Below are 13395 nucleotides of genomic sequence, written 5' to 3'. Positions count from 1 at the left end.
CAACTTTTGTAAGTAATAGAGTATCAGAAATTCTTAACATTCTAGACAGTAATCAGTTCAATCATGTTGGAACAAAACTTAACCCCGCAGACTGTGCTTCCAGAGGATTGCAACCTTCCGACTTAAAGAGAGAGATGCTTTGGTGGAAGGGACCTGCATTTCTTCATCAACAATTGATCAATTATCCAATAACAGAATACAGCACACAAGAAGAAGTCAGAGCGTGCAAAACTGGGGAAATCAAGACCTTAGTTGCGTTGAAGAAAGTGGACGCAAATCAACGTTTCAAGCAAGAAGAAAACAATTTATTTTGGAGTAAATATTCGTCTCTGAACAAAATGTTAAGAATTGTGTCATATGTTAATAGATTTTTAAATTTAAAATTAAAAGCGCACGAAAGAAAGAAACATCCGGAGTTCATTACTGCAAGGGAAATTAATGATTCTTTACTAGGTTGCATTAAACAAGTTCAGGCATTAAAATTTAACCTTTCCGCATCGGCCGTGCCCGCGGGCACTGGTAATTCAAAAAACAATGAGGGCGGCTGTGCCGCGGGGCACTCTTTTACCTCATCCAGTTTTCACCCTTATTAGGTGTACAAGATGGTTTATTTGCCTACGCAGTTATGAACGAGTGAATTCCCAAACACATTTCGATCCGTTACGATTCAAGGCCACCAATATTCGACGTCATAGCTTTACGGACAAAGCACTTATGTGTCCACTTGTTCCCGGCCGGCGCAGCGAGCGGTCGTTATCAAGACTTTACACGAAGATCGTTCTTTGTGGAGATTTAAGCTTAATTTTATAATTAACATATACTATTCATTACTAAAACATAAAAGGAAATAAATAAAACAAGTAATTAACAATAATAACAATATTTATTTTAAAATATACCTATTTTTACACTTTTTTTCGAATGAAAAGTCTTTGTGAAATAAAAAAGAAAGACAATATGAATAATTTATACATGGTCTTATAGCTTGTTTCAATAGCTTTCAGTGACAGTCACTCAAATCACCCTAGTTATAAGCATTTTATAACTACACGTAAAATAATACACACGGGGAAAATGCCGCGAAAATGCCGGAAGCTTGCCGATCTATAGTGTACAGCGAGATCCGGAGCGCGCTGATGCGGAAAGGTTAAAGAGGAAATCAGGCAACTAAAGTCTGGAGGTCATGTACATAAGAAAAATGAACTGCACATTCTCAACCCGTTTTTAGATGAAATGGGACTTTTGAGAGTAGGTGGTCGAATAACTTTATCTAAGTTGAGTTACGACGAGAAACATCCCATAGTGATGCCTGACGTAAGTCATCTTACCCAGGTCATCGTACAGGACGCTCATATCTCAACAATGCATGGCGGACCTCAAGCAATGCTCAATTACCTCAGAAGTAGGTTTTGGGTAATACATGCCAGGCAGTTAGTTAAAAAATGTTTTCGCCGTTGTGTCACATGTATAAGATACTCCCAACGCAAAACCACTCCTCTGATGGGTCAATTACCAGAAGTGCGGTTGCAGCCAAGTAAGGTTTTTAAGTCATCAGGTGTAGACTATGCGGGTCCCATAAATTTCCGATTCTCTCCTGGTAGGGGAGGCAAATCCTATAAAGGTTATATTTGCCTTTTCGTGTGTATGGTGACTCGTGCCATTCATATAGAAGCAGTGTCTGACTTAACTTCAAAAGGCTTCATCGCTGCATTTCGTAGATTCGTTGGTCGACGAGGACGTTGCACTGATCTACATTGCGATAACGGCACAAACTTTGTCGGTGCTGATAAAGAGCTGCGAGAAATATTCCATACAACCAAATCAAAAGTCCCTCAAGAAATTGCGGGTGTTTTGGCAATTGAGGGTACAACGTTTCACTACATACCTCCTTTAAGCCCAAATTTTGGTGGAATTTGGGAGGCTGGGGTTCGCTCGGCAAAGACACATTTTAAGAAGGTGATAGGTAATCATACTCTAACCTATGAGGAGATGACCACAGTGTTGGTACAAATAGAGTCTTGTCTGAATTCACGACCATTGAGTCAGTTAAGTGACAATCCGGTAGACCCTCTCCCCTTGACACCCGGCCATTTCCTGGTAGGAGAACCTCTTGTTAATGTTTGTGATAGTTATTACATTTTCAGCATGATTAAAATGACGTAAGTCTTTATTTAAATAATGGTATCGGAAAAAATAAGCCGTCTGTGAGCTTTCAACGAAAACGCTGTCTAAACCCTTTGAGATATAACAAAATAATGTATGACGGAACTGTGTATCTCATATAGGTCTACAGAAAAGTCAGCGATATCAATTTTAATACTACAAAAAATTTGCAATTATAAAGGGGTAGGTAATATAAAACTTATTTGCACAAATACGATATTTAATCCTTATATTCTATTATAAATCATTCAGGAATTTGAGTATTTTGTTTCATTTTGATTTTATTGACTTTGATTACACATTTCCGATGGCCTTAGACTACATTATTCCCGAATGCTTACATTTTTTTTTGTTGACAGGACAGCGTCTATCGGGTCAGCTAGTATTAAATAAATAAATAAGTACCTATTGCGGCCAATGAAGCATAAATGAAATTTCATCTCTAGATTTGTTACGCAGGTTGTAAATTTCCCATTTCCGACTGCTCCCGACCGAATGCAACTCCGGCTTGCGGAGAAGCGACTTGAAGTGCTCGGAATCTTGGAGAAAGCCGAATCGAGGAATAAACGAACGGACGACGAAGAGGTATGTGGATAATTTCTCTATTTTTCATAAATTAATTTTTCAGTTACCGGTATACCAAATACCAAAATAATAATTGTGTGCGTTCGTACAATTTACAATTTTATTTATAAATAGCTAGGCAACTTGCGCCACCTTACCCTCCCGCTTTTAAAATTTTCTTTAAAAATTAATTATTATTAATATTAATTTGGCGAGTCAACATCTCCTGAGGATGCCTGGTGTAGAGGCGAAACTCGAATTGTTTGAAGACAAAACTTAGTGGAATTTACACTCAAGAACGCTTACAACATTTGAATATTTATGGATTTCCGCAAAATAACGCCTAATTCAATAAATTTGTTTTTATTGCTAATGTCTTATACGTAGGTCACACTAAAAGTTTTGCGTAACTTAAAAAAATCTACATGTTATAACCAAAATATTATGTGTATGCTTTTCAAAATACTCTCCTTTACATTTTAAACATTTTACCATGGGATCGAACAATTTTTTTAAACAGGAGGACCACAGATCTGAAGGCATTTTTTCTACCTGCTGATTGAAAGCTATCACTGCCTCTTCGGAATTGGTAAAAGTGAAACCCTCATCAAATCTTTGATTTTGGGGAAAATACATAAATCACAGAGTGCTTGCTAGGTCGGGGTTATGTGCAGGATGGGTGACGATTTGTACTTTTTCGAAAGCTAAAAATGACTTAGTTTTGTTGGCCGTGTGTGAAGAAGCGTGGTTATGATGTAAGAGAACGCGGCTTTTTTTTAACACCCTGGGTAAACAAATGGTAGAATACCACAAGGACAACAAAGTTTCCGAACTTTCAATCCTTCGTGTAAAATTTTCTAAATTTGGCTCATACCAACCCCCAATAGTCCTCGATTTGTCTCCTTTGTAATCCGCTGGTTTTCTTTAATTAGCCGATTATCAGTAACCACATTATTTTCGTTGACGGCAGTTGAAGGCCGCCCTTCACGAAATTCGTCATGTAAAGAAACCGACCTGTCTCAAATTCAGCAAACCATCGCATCACGGTGCTCAAGCTAGCAACTACCTTCTCTCCCAAAAGCATTTTGAAAAAATCGCTCTAAAATCTTTTCGAATTAATTCCATTTTCGTTGCGTACGTAGAATTTTGATGTGTGATAAATAACAATTGACAAATGATTTTCCTGCCAATTGTTTTTTTTTTATTACTAAGAAGGTTGCATCGTTTGAAAAAATATAACATTCGAAATTCAAATAGTTCCGATTAGCTAGAAGTGGAAAACTTTTAGTGTGCCCCATGTATTGTAAATAACAGTTGTGTTTCGTATTATTTATTTAGTCCTAATCACACGCCGTCTTTTGTTTAAATATAATGAGTTGTGACTATGTTCTGTGTATGAAATTAAATAATACATAACGATAAAATGTCTGAGATGTATATATTCTCCGTATGTTCCAGGTGTTAAAAGTGACGGCTCTCGGCAAGGCGGTGTCGGCGTTCCCGCTGCTGCCCCGATACGGCAAGATGCTGGCTCTGAGTCATCAACAGAACCTGCTGCCGTACACCATAGCGCTGGTATCTGCTCTCACCGTCCCCGAGGTATACCTCCTTGTAGTGTTATTACAGAATAATTTGGACAATCCAAAAGTGCACGTATTATAGTCTCATTTTCCACAATGCAAATTCAAATATCTTTATTCAAAATAACACGTGACATCACTTATTGAAAGTCAAAAACTACCACCCATTCCAAGACGAATGCCTCAGACCTGAGAAGAACCGGCGCAACAAACTCAGCGGGCTTTTTTTCATCGAAAAAAATGTGTTTACAAAGTAATATTTGTACAATTAAACTTATTATTCAATAGCCTGAGGGCGGTCGCTCCATTCCTAATCTGTGGTATCATTAAGAAAGTCATTTATGTTATAGTAACCTTTACCAGACAAACGTTTTTTAACAATTATTTTGAATAACTTAAATACTTTTGTTTTGAACATTTTCTGGGAATTTATATATCGCTCCACAAAAGACTTACTAATTCGACTTAGCCGAGTAGTAGGCATTATAAGGTTATGTCTGTTCCTGGTGTTAGCATTATGGTTATGACAGTTTTTAGCAAATTCACTTATGTGCTTATGAACATATTATATTACATTATCAAGAATATATTGACAAGCCACAGTGAAGATGTTAATTTTTTTGAATTTTGCTCTCAATGATTCTTTAACACCGAATACAATTATTAATGACTATTGCAAGATATGGTGCTATGACATTAATTGTCGAATTTATTATTTTAACAGAAATGCCCCATATATTAGCAGTTGTTTCATGTCCAGAGAATTAAAAGTTTTAATAATTTAACATTATCGAGAAGAAGTGATTCAGCAGGACTGGTGGAGTTGACAAGAGTGCTTGTGATAGAAACGAATGAAACGAAATAGAAAGAATGTCAGAAAAAAAATCTCAAAAGCAGAAGCAACTTTCTGTTGAGATTGAATTATAGTATTGTTTATTGATAGATTATATTCAATGTTGCGGTATTTCACTCTTCTCGATTCCCAGTTAACCACATTCCAAGTCATCTATATTTTATTCGGTGCAATTTTAATTATTTGTCTGATATGCATAGATTTTGCAATAAAACAAACACTTTTAAATATTTTAGAGTATTTTTTACCATACTCGAGAAAAGATGCATCACAATTATATAATGATCTCTCACTATATAGTTCATATAGCCTCTGTCTGCTCCTATGAATGCCAGCTGTTGCCCAATCAAGAAATGGCAAGAGACCACCTGATTTGACTGTCTTAGAAGTAAATATATATTTATTTCTAAGACAGTCAATGTATATACTAGTATATACATAAGATGTCAAGTCTCATTTGCCCAGTAATTTCACTAGCTACGACGCCCTTCAGACTGAAACACACTGCTTCACGGCAGAAATAGGCGCCGTTGTGGTACCCATAATGTAGCCGGCATCCGGTGCAAAGGCGCCTCCCACTGGTAGTGCAAGCAGCTTTGTTTTGATGGGAAGCCCACAGTTACTACTACAAGTGCTTTTTGTAAAGGTCATGAGCGGCACGGCCGACAGCTGGCCCGCGAGCGGCCACGGGCTGCTGTTGGGGGACCCGGGCGTGCTGCTGCGGGCCGTGGGCGCGGCCGAGGTGGCGCACTGCCGCGGGGAGGAGGGGTTCTGTGCCAAGTACGGGCTGCGGGAGAAGGTAGAGTCTCTTGCTGGTACACAACCGATAAAAACAGGCCAGGTTCAATACTTTTTGGGCGTGACGAACTACGTCTTACGTCTTTTTTTTTGTTATGGAAAAGGAGGACAAACACGGATCACCTGGTGTTAAGTGATCACCGCCGCCCACATTCTCTTGCAACACCAGAGGAATCACAGGAGCGTAGCCGGCCTTCCAAGAAGGTTTACGCGCTTTTTATCAAGGTACCCATGTCGTATCGTCCCGGAAACACCGCACAAGGAAGTTCATTCCACAGCTTTGTAGTGCGTGGAAGAATGCTCCTTGAAAACCGCACAGTGGAAGAACGCCACACATCCAAATTATATTGTTTCCTACTTTAATATCATCCTTCCACAAAAAATACCAGTGCTGCCTTGACATCTGGTTTTTCATCGTTTCGTTTCTTCGTTTTTAATTTTATCCATTTATAAACAATATAATGCTACTGTAATTTATTTTGTGTTGCCAAAGAGCATTAGCGACTGTAAACATTTACTTCCATCACTTTAGCTTTTTTATGCCAATAAGGGACGAGACGAGCAGGTCGTTCAACTGATGGTAATTGATACGCCCTGCCATTACAATGCGGTGCCGCTCAGGATTCTTGAAAAATCAAACACTCTGAGTGGCGCTACAATTGCGCTCGTCACTCTGAAACATGATGTTTAGTCTCATTTGGCCAGTTATTTCACTAGTGCCCTTCAGACCGAAACAAAGTAATGCTTACACATTACTGCTTCACGGCAAAAATAGAGGCCGTTGTGGTACCCATAATCTAGTCGATATCCTGTCCAAAGGAGCCTCCCACTGGTAAAATTACTCTCGTTTGTCATTTATCATGTCATTGTCATAACTGACTTATGTATGTAATAATATTATATATATTTTCATATCTACACACTTTATAAATATGCAACGTCAGTTTAATTTTCTATGCAAATGGTTCTTGATTAACGGCTGAACTATATATTATATTCTTGATATTGTTCTATATGTTCATAAGCACATACAGGAACAAACATAAACTTGTTATGCCTGATACTCGGTCAAGTCGATTTAATAAGTCTTTTATTGGGCGATGTATATGCTTCTACAATATGATCCTAGATAATGTACAAAACAAATGTATTACGAAATTAAAAATAATTGTTAATGACACCACAGACTGGAAATGAAGCGAACACCCTCAGGCTCTTTAATTATAAATGTTTATTGCACAATATCACATTGTAATCCATATTTTTATAAAAAAAAGTCCGCTGAGTTTCATTCTTCTCAAGTGTGACGCAGTCTATTTTGAATGAGTGGTAGTTTTTGACATTGAATAAGTGATTTTGAATCGCAAAAATGGCAAAAATGAAACCAGTGGGAGGCACATTTGCACAGGAAGCCGGCTAGATTATGGGTACCACAACAGTGCCTATTTCTGCCTATTTCGTGTTTCGATCTGAAGAGCGCCGTAGCTAGTGAAATTACTGGGCAAATGAGACTGAACATCTTAACTTATGTCTCAAGGTGACGAGCGCAATTGTAGTGCCGCTCAGAATTTTTGGGTTCTTCAATAATCCTGAGCGGCACTGCATTGTAATGGGCATGGCGTATCAATTACCATCAGCTGAACGACCTGCTCGTCTCGTCCCTTATTTTCATTTAAAAAAATTAAACAATGTCATTGTTCTCAGGGCCTTAAAGAGATTCGCAAGATCCGCAAGCAGCTGACAAGCGAGATAGCTTTGAGTGTGCCGGGCGTGAGTGTGCGAGTGGACCCGGAGCTGAAGCCGCCTGATGATGGGCAGGCGCGGCTGTTACGACAGCTACTGCTGAGTGGACTGGGTGACCAGGTCGGCAAGAAGATCGCACTCACTGAAGTTAAAGAAGGTAAACAACGGAACTGCTTCATTGTGTGTCTTCTGCCGCATTTACCACGGGGAGTGTTTTGAAGAGCTGTTTCATCTAATTCCACTTTCGCACGAAACGTCACAAATTAGGATATCGATCCACCATCTGGATGTATGGCATTCCTCCACAGTGCAGTTTTCAAGAAACTATCTTCCACGTACTACAAAGCTGTGGAATGAACTTCCTTGTGAGATGTTTCCGGGACGATACGGTATGGGCACCTTCAAAAAAAGCGCGTACGCCTTTCTTAAAGGCCGGCAAAGCTCCTGTGATTTCTTTGGTGTTGAATGTGGGCGGCGGTGATCACTTTACCGTGACCTGTACGCTCGTTGGTCCTCCTTTTCCATAAAAAAAGAAATATAATAACATGATGAAACAAGCTTGCTCAGTACGTTCCCGGATTCCATACGTACTTGGAATTCGGTGGAATCTGTCTACGTAACCACGCGGGTGTGTGTGTTATAAGACAGTTCAGAAACTTTCCTTACAGGCCGGCAATATAAAATAGAACGCATAATGCTGAACTGCTGTTAAATGACCTGTGGAGGTTACGTCTTAGCCTAAAAGTATAAATATTATGTATATCATTTATTATCTATATTGATATTTGAACAGAATGCCGACTAGATTATGGGTACCACAACGGCGTCTATTTCTGTCGTGAAGTAGTAATGTATAAACATTACTGTGTTTCGGTCTGAAGGGCGCCATAGCTAGTGAAATTACTGAGCAAATGAGAATTAACATCTTATGTCTTAAGGTGGCGAGTGCAATAATTGTAGGGCCGCTCATAACAATGCAGTGCCGCTCATTTTCAAGAATCATGAGCGGCACTGCATTGTTATGAGTAGGGCGTATCAATTACCATCAGCTGAACGTCTTGCTCGTTTAGTCGCTTATTTTAATAAAAAAATATATGAACATGTTGTGAACTATAACTTGTGACATATGTTTTAAATTTTGATCCAAGCGATCTGAATATCTTGGATTAAGAGCGCAAAAGCGATGTTATAAGATGCACGTTACGGGCAAGTGTGATGAAAATGATTTAACAGGAGAAGACAAACGGAAATACAAGTACGCGTACCACTGTGGAGACTTGGACGAGCCGGTCCACCTCCACTCGGACAGCATCCTGCGGCGAGTGATCCCGGAGTGGATCGTGTTCCAGGAGATGTACGAGACCGGCGCCGACCACCGGCGCAAGATGGTGGTGAGGAATGTGGCGGCCGTGGAGCCCGAGTGGCTGCCCGTGTATGTGCCGCAGCTGTGCAGCCTGGGTCAGTAGTGAGCGATATACTAGCGGCATCATCATCATTTCAGCTGGAAGACAGATCAGTCCACTGCTGGACAAAGGACTCCCCCAAAGATCGCCATGACGATCGGTCCTGCGCTGCCTTCATCCAACCTATTCCGGCGATCTGGACCAGATCATCGGTCCATCTTGTGAGGGGCCTACCAACACTACGTCTTCCGGTACGTGGTCGCCATTCGAGGACTTTACTGCCAACGGCCATCCGTCCGTCGAGCTATGTTCCCTGCCCACAGCCACTTCAGTTTCTATACTAGCTATATTACTTATATTAGCGAATTGAGAAGAATATCTATAACAGAGATCCAGCTAGATAGTAAAGGAAAGTGAATCTATTTACTATAACCGATTTTGATTGCCACGTCATAAACAGTCAGCCACGCATGGAATTACCTCATTAGTATTTTGAATATTACTCATTTACAAGGTTACAACTACATGCTTACTCATTTACAAGGTTATGCTACATCCTTACTCATTTACAAGGTTACACTACATGCTTACTCATTTACAAGGTTACACTACATCCTTACTTATTTACAAGGTAACACTACATGCTTACTCATTTACAAGGTTACACTACATGCTTACTTATTTACAAGGTAACACTACATGCTTACTCATTTACAAGGTTACACTACATCCTTACTCATTTACAAGGTTACACTACATGCTTACTCATTTACAAGGTTACACTACATGCTTACTCATTTACAAGGTTACACTACATGCTTACTCATTTACAAGGTTACACTACATGCTTACTTATTTACAAGGTAACACTACATGCTTACTTATTTACAAGGTTTTAAATGAAAAAATTCACACATCCTTCTATAAAAAATAGGATTTAACCAGAATTGGAAGGAAGGAAGTAATTAATTATGGAAGACAATAACCTTTTAGGGAGTTGACATATATAACAACCTGCCCTCAGAAATAAGAAATGCCATTGACAACATTGACTTCTTTTAAAGCGAGCCTTCAAAGGCATATACTCAATAATTATCAAACTTTTCAATAACATTAGCGGGTTGTTTTATGTCTTATAGATTTGCCTAACATTGTATTGCATTCAATACCTACAAAAATCATTGTTTGTAAGTACCTGCTTTAATTGTTAAAATGTTAATTGCTCATGTAAGTGACAACTGTCTATAAAGTTATTTAAACCTAATATTAAACTAGCCAACCACTAGCTTACGCATTACATTGGCTAATTAAAACATTTAAGACAGGTGAAAGTTTTGAACGATCGTGAATTAATAATGCCGTTGTAACAATAAATTATAAAAATCAAGATCAAAGTAGCTGTTACACAGATTAATAAAAATCTTTACATAAGTAGGTATTTAAGAGTACATAGAGTTATAGTACATAGAGAAAAATATGATGTTAGAGCCCGACTCGCGCTTCGAACTATTTTATTTTTAGTGTTCTTTCAAAACTCCTGCCTAAAATCAAAAATATTATACTTATTAGTGACAGTGTATCAATGTAGGAGTTATAACGGTGGTAGAGCTGAGTACCGTGAGTACTATTCAAGTTAGTGATTAATGTATAAAATTATGAATTGAAGGAAATTAACCAATTATTTGTTATTTGCGATAATTTTTGTCAGTGATTTAGTATTTAGTAACTGATAAAACCAATTTCGTTTTTATAATTTTATATTAAGAGTGTATCTCTTTATCTAATAAAGCTTCAAAATATTTACTGTTTTGAACTAAATATTAAAGCTTTTATATATTATTATAAGCTTTTATTATGTAAGAAACTTTGATCATATCTCGGCATTTTTTTTTCAAGTTTAATATTAAATCACTATAATGGAATGGGGTGTCAAAGAAAAGACAATTTCCTCACACAAAGAGTATGGATCCGTCAGTAGCTTTCCAAACACTTCAAAAGCCAGGTCGTGTGGTCGTACTATCGATAGATATACTAACTCATCCTCTGTCCTAAAAAGATCAGGCCGGAAACTGATCTATGTACTAACAAACTTGAGGTGTTGGTGCAGTTGCTCCAACTTTGTGAGTCTTCGCATAATGGTAACTAGCAATATATTATGTATTTGGTTAATGTACTTGGTTTGTAATACCGTTGTAATCAAATTAATAAATTAAAAAAAAAAGGATTTCTCGCTCACTCTCCATACCAATCTAATTTATGTGTCTCTGTCACATTATTATTGTTATTTTAGTGATGCATTTATTGCTCATCTTCTATCTACGCTATCACCGCTACCATATTTATGTTCTCCTGGTGTCTATGTAGTAATACTTCGTGCGAATGACGTCAGAATATATTAAGGTATACTCGCGTCATACCTAAGACAATCTCTTCTTCAACTTTGATTGCCTGGTACCAATTTTTATTTATCTAGACGCGTTCGCGGTCTGCTATATGTACATGCATATATGCACACACTATAGCTGCGTCTCGTAACGGTGTCGCGTGTCCAGAGGTTTTATGTCATCTAAAAATATACGTACAGCGCTAAAAAAAACTTTTCACTTCAATAAAAAGTAAATAAATCGGGGAGGCCGTGTGCTGCCAGATCTAAAAAGCTGTTTTCCAGAATTCGCCGAAATCCTATAAGGAAACGAAAATGTTACCGTGACGTTTTAAGATTCCCGCTCTCTCCCGGTCTCTTTTGCGTATCCTTAAAGAAAACCTGAAGCTTGGTGCTAATCTTAGATATACAGGGACTTGCTTTAAACCAATACACACAGTTAAAGATTTCATTAGCCTATTTCGGCTCGATTCAAATGCGAATATAAACTACAGAAATATACGTGTCACTGATGAAAAAAATTCACACTTCAAGAGCACAACAACTAATAAAATGACAATAACAACGAAATAGAAGCTTCAAAAGCGGTTGGAAAATTGCAATCAAGATCATCATATTGCGTCAGTTATGGTTTGGTGCCGGGGGGGGGGGGGGTCTTATTAAGGGGTTACAAACCTTAATTATGTGAAAATGGAGTGAAGACTTCAGCCAAAATCACTAACACAAACTCAATTAACATCTTCTTCTCAATATAATCTTGATAATGCTATGTATGTACATAGGCATATAGGTGAAATTGCTAGAAACTGTCATAACCATAATGGTAACACCAGGAACAGACATAACCCGAAGTAAAGTTTATTTAATTATTAGCAATCAAATTGTGATTCACATCGTTATCAATGTAACATTACTAACCAATTATCATTTAATCCAACATATACTTTCAATAACCAGGTGACCCCTTGTCGGATCCGGAACCGAGGTATGACGAGAGGTCCGGCCGAGTGCGGTGCCATTTTAAGGGAACGTTTGGCAAAGCGGCCTGGGAGCTACCGCTAGTTGAGATTGACTATCCAGACAGGGTTGAGAGGTACAAGTAAGTATATTTAAACTGTAAACCTTTTGGCAATTGAAATTAAAAAAAATATAATTATGGGTTGATTTTTTTTTGTTTTAAATAATAATAATAATTTCTTTATTTCGACAAACAAAGGATCATAATGTGTTAGTAACAAAATACCTTAAAACCTAGTGTTAGTACAAGATATGCGGTTAAGAAAATCAGACGGTTAACTGACATAGATACGGCGAGATTAGTATACTTTAGTTATTTTCATAGTATTATGTCCTATGGTATATTGTTATGGGGCAGTGCGGCCGATATTAATACTATCTTTGTGCTGCAGAAGAGGGCTATTCGCGCGATTTATAACCTAGGTCCTAAAGAATCATTAAGAGAAAAATTTAAAGAAATAAACATTTTGACTGTTGCTTCTCAATACATTTTTGATAATGTTTTGTATGTCCATAAGCACATTGAGGAATTTTCTAGAAACTGTGACATTCATAATGTTAACACGAGGAACAAACATAAACTTGTTATGCCTACTACTCGGTTGGGTCGAGTTAGTAAGTCTTTTCTTGGGCGATGTATATGCTTCTACAATATGATCCCAGAAAATGTACAAAACAAATGTGTTACGAAATTTAAAAGAATTGTTAAAAAACGTTTGTGTGGGAAAGGTTATTATAGCATAAACGATTTTCTTAATGACACCACGAACTGGGATTAAAGCGAACACCCTCAGGCTCTTTAATTATAAATGTTTATTGTACGATATTACATTGTTATCCATATTTTATATAAAAAAAAAGCCCGCTGAGTTTCTTGCGCCCATTCTTCTC

General features: G+C 37.9%; 1 protein-coding gene across 3 annotated transcripts in view; it reads left to right on the top strand.

Moving 5' to 3' along the window:
- LOC126975667 (probable ATP-dependent RNA helicase kurz) overlaps window positions 1–13395 on the top strand; it is a 48090-nt gene that overhangs the window by 31565 nt on the left and 3130 nt on the right. For 2 of the 3 annotated variants that reach the window (XM_050823657.1, XM_050823656.1), the window contains 6 exons: window positions 2623–2748; window positions 4186–4326; window positions 5807–5959; window positions 7663–7858; window positions 8935–9159; window positions 12445–12586. In XM_050823657.1, coding sequence (XP_050679614.1) covers window positions 2623–2748; window positions 4186–4326; window positions 5807–5959; window positions 7663–7858; window positions 8935–9159; window positions 12445–12586 — 983 coding nt within the window. The remainder of the gene's footprint in view (window positions 1–2622; window positions 2749–4185; window positions 4327–5806; window positions 5960–7662; window positions 7859–8934; window positions 9160–12444; window positions 12587–13395) is intronic. The other variant, XM_050823658.1, reaches the window with a different exon arrangement.

The sequence above is a fragment of the Leptidea sinapis genome, chromosome 37 (assembly GCF_905404315.1).
Source record: "Leptidea sinapis chromosome 37, ilLepSina1.1, whole genome shotgun sequence".
NCBI classification, from domain to species: Eukaryota; Metazoa; Arthropoda; class Insecta; order Lepidoptera; family Pieridae; genus Leptidea; species Leptidea sinapis.
The sequence above is the reverse complement of the archived record's forward strand: the minus strand, read 5'-3'. Positions and strand labels throughout refer to the sequence as shown.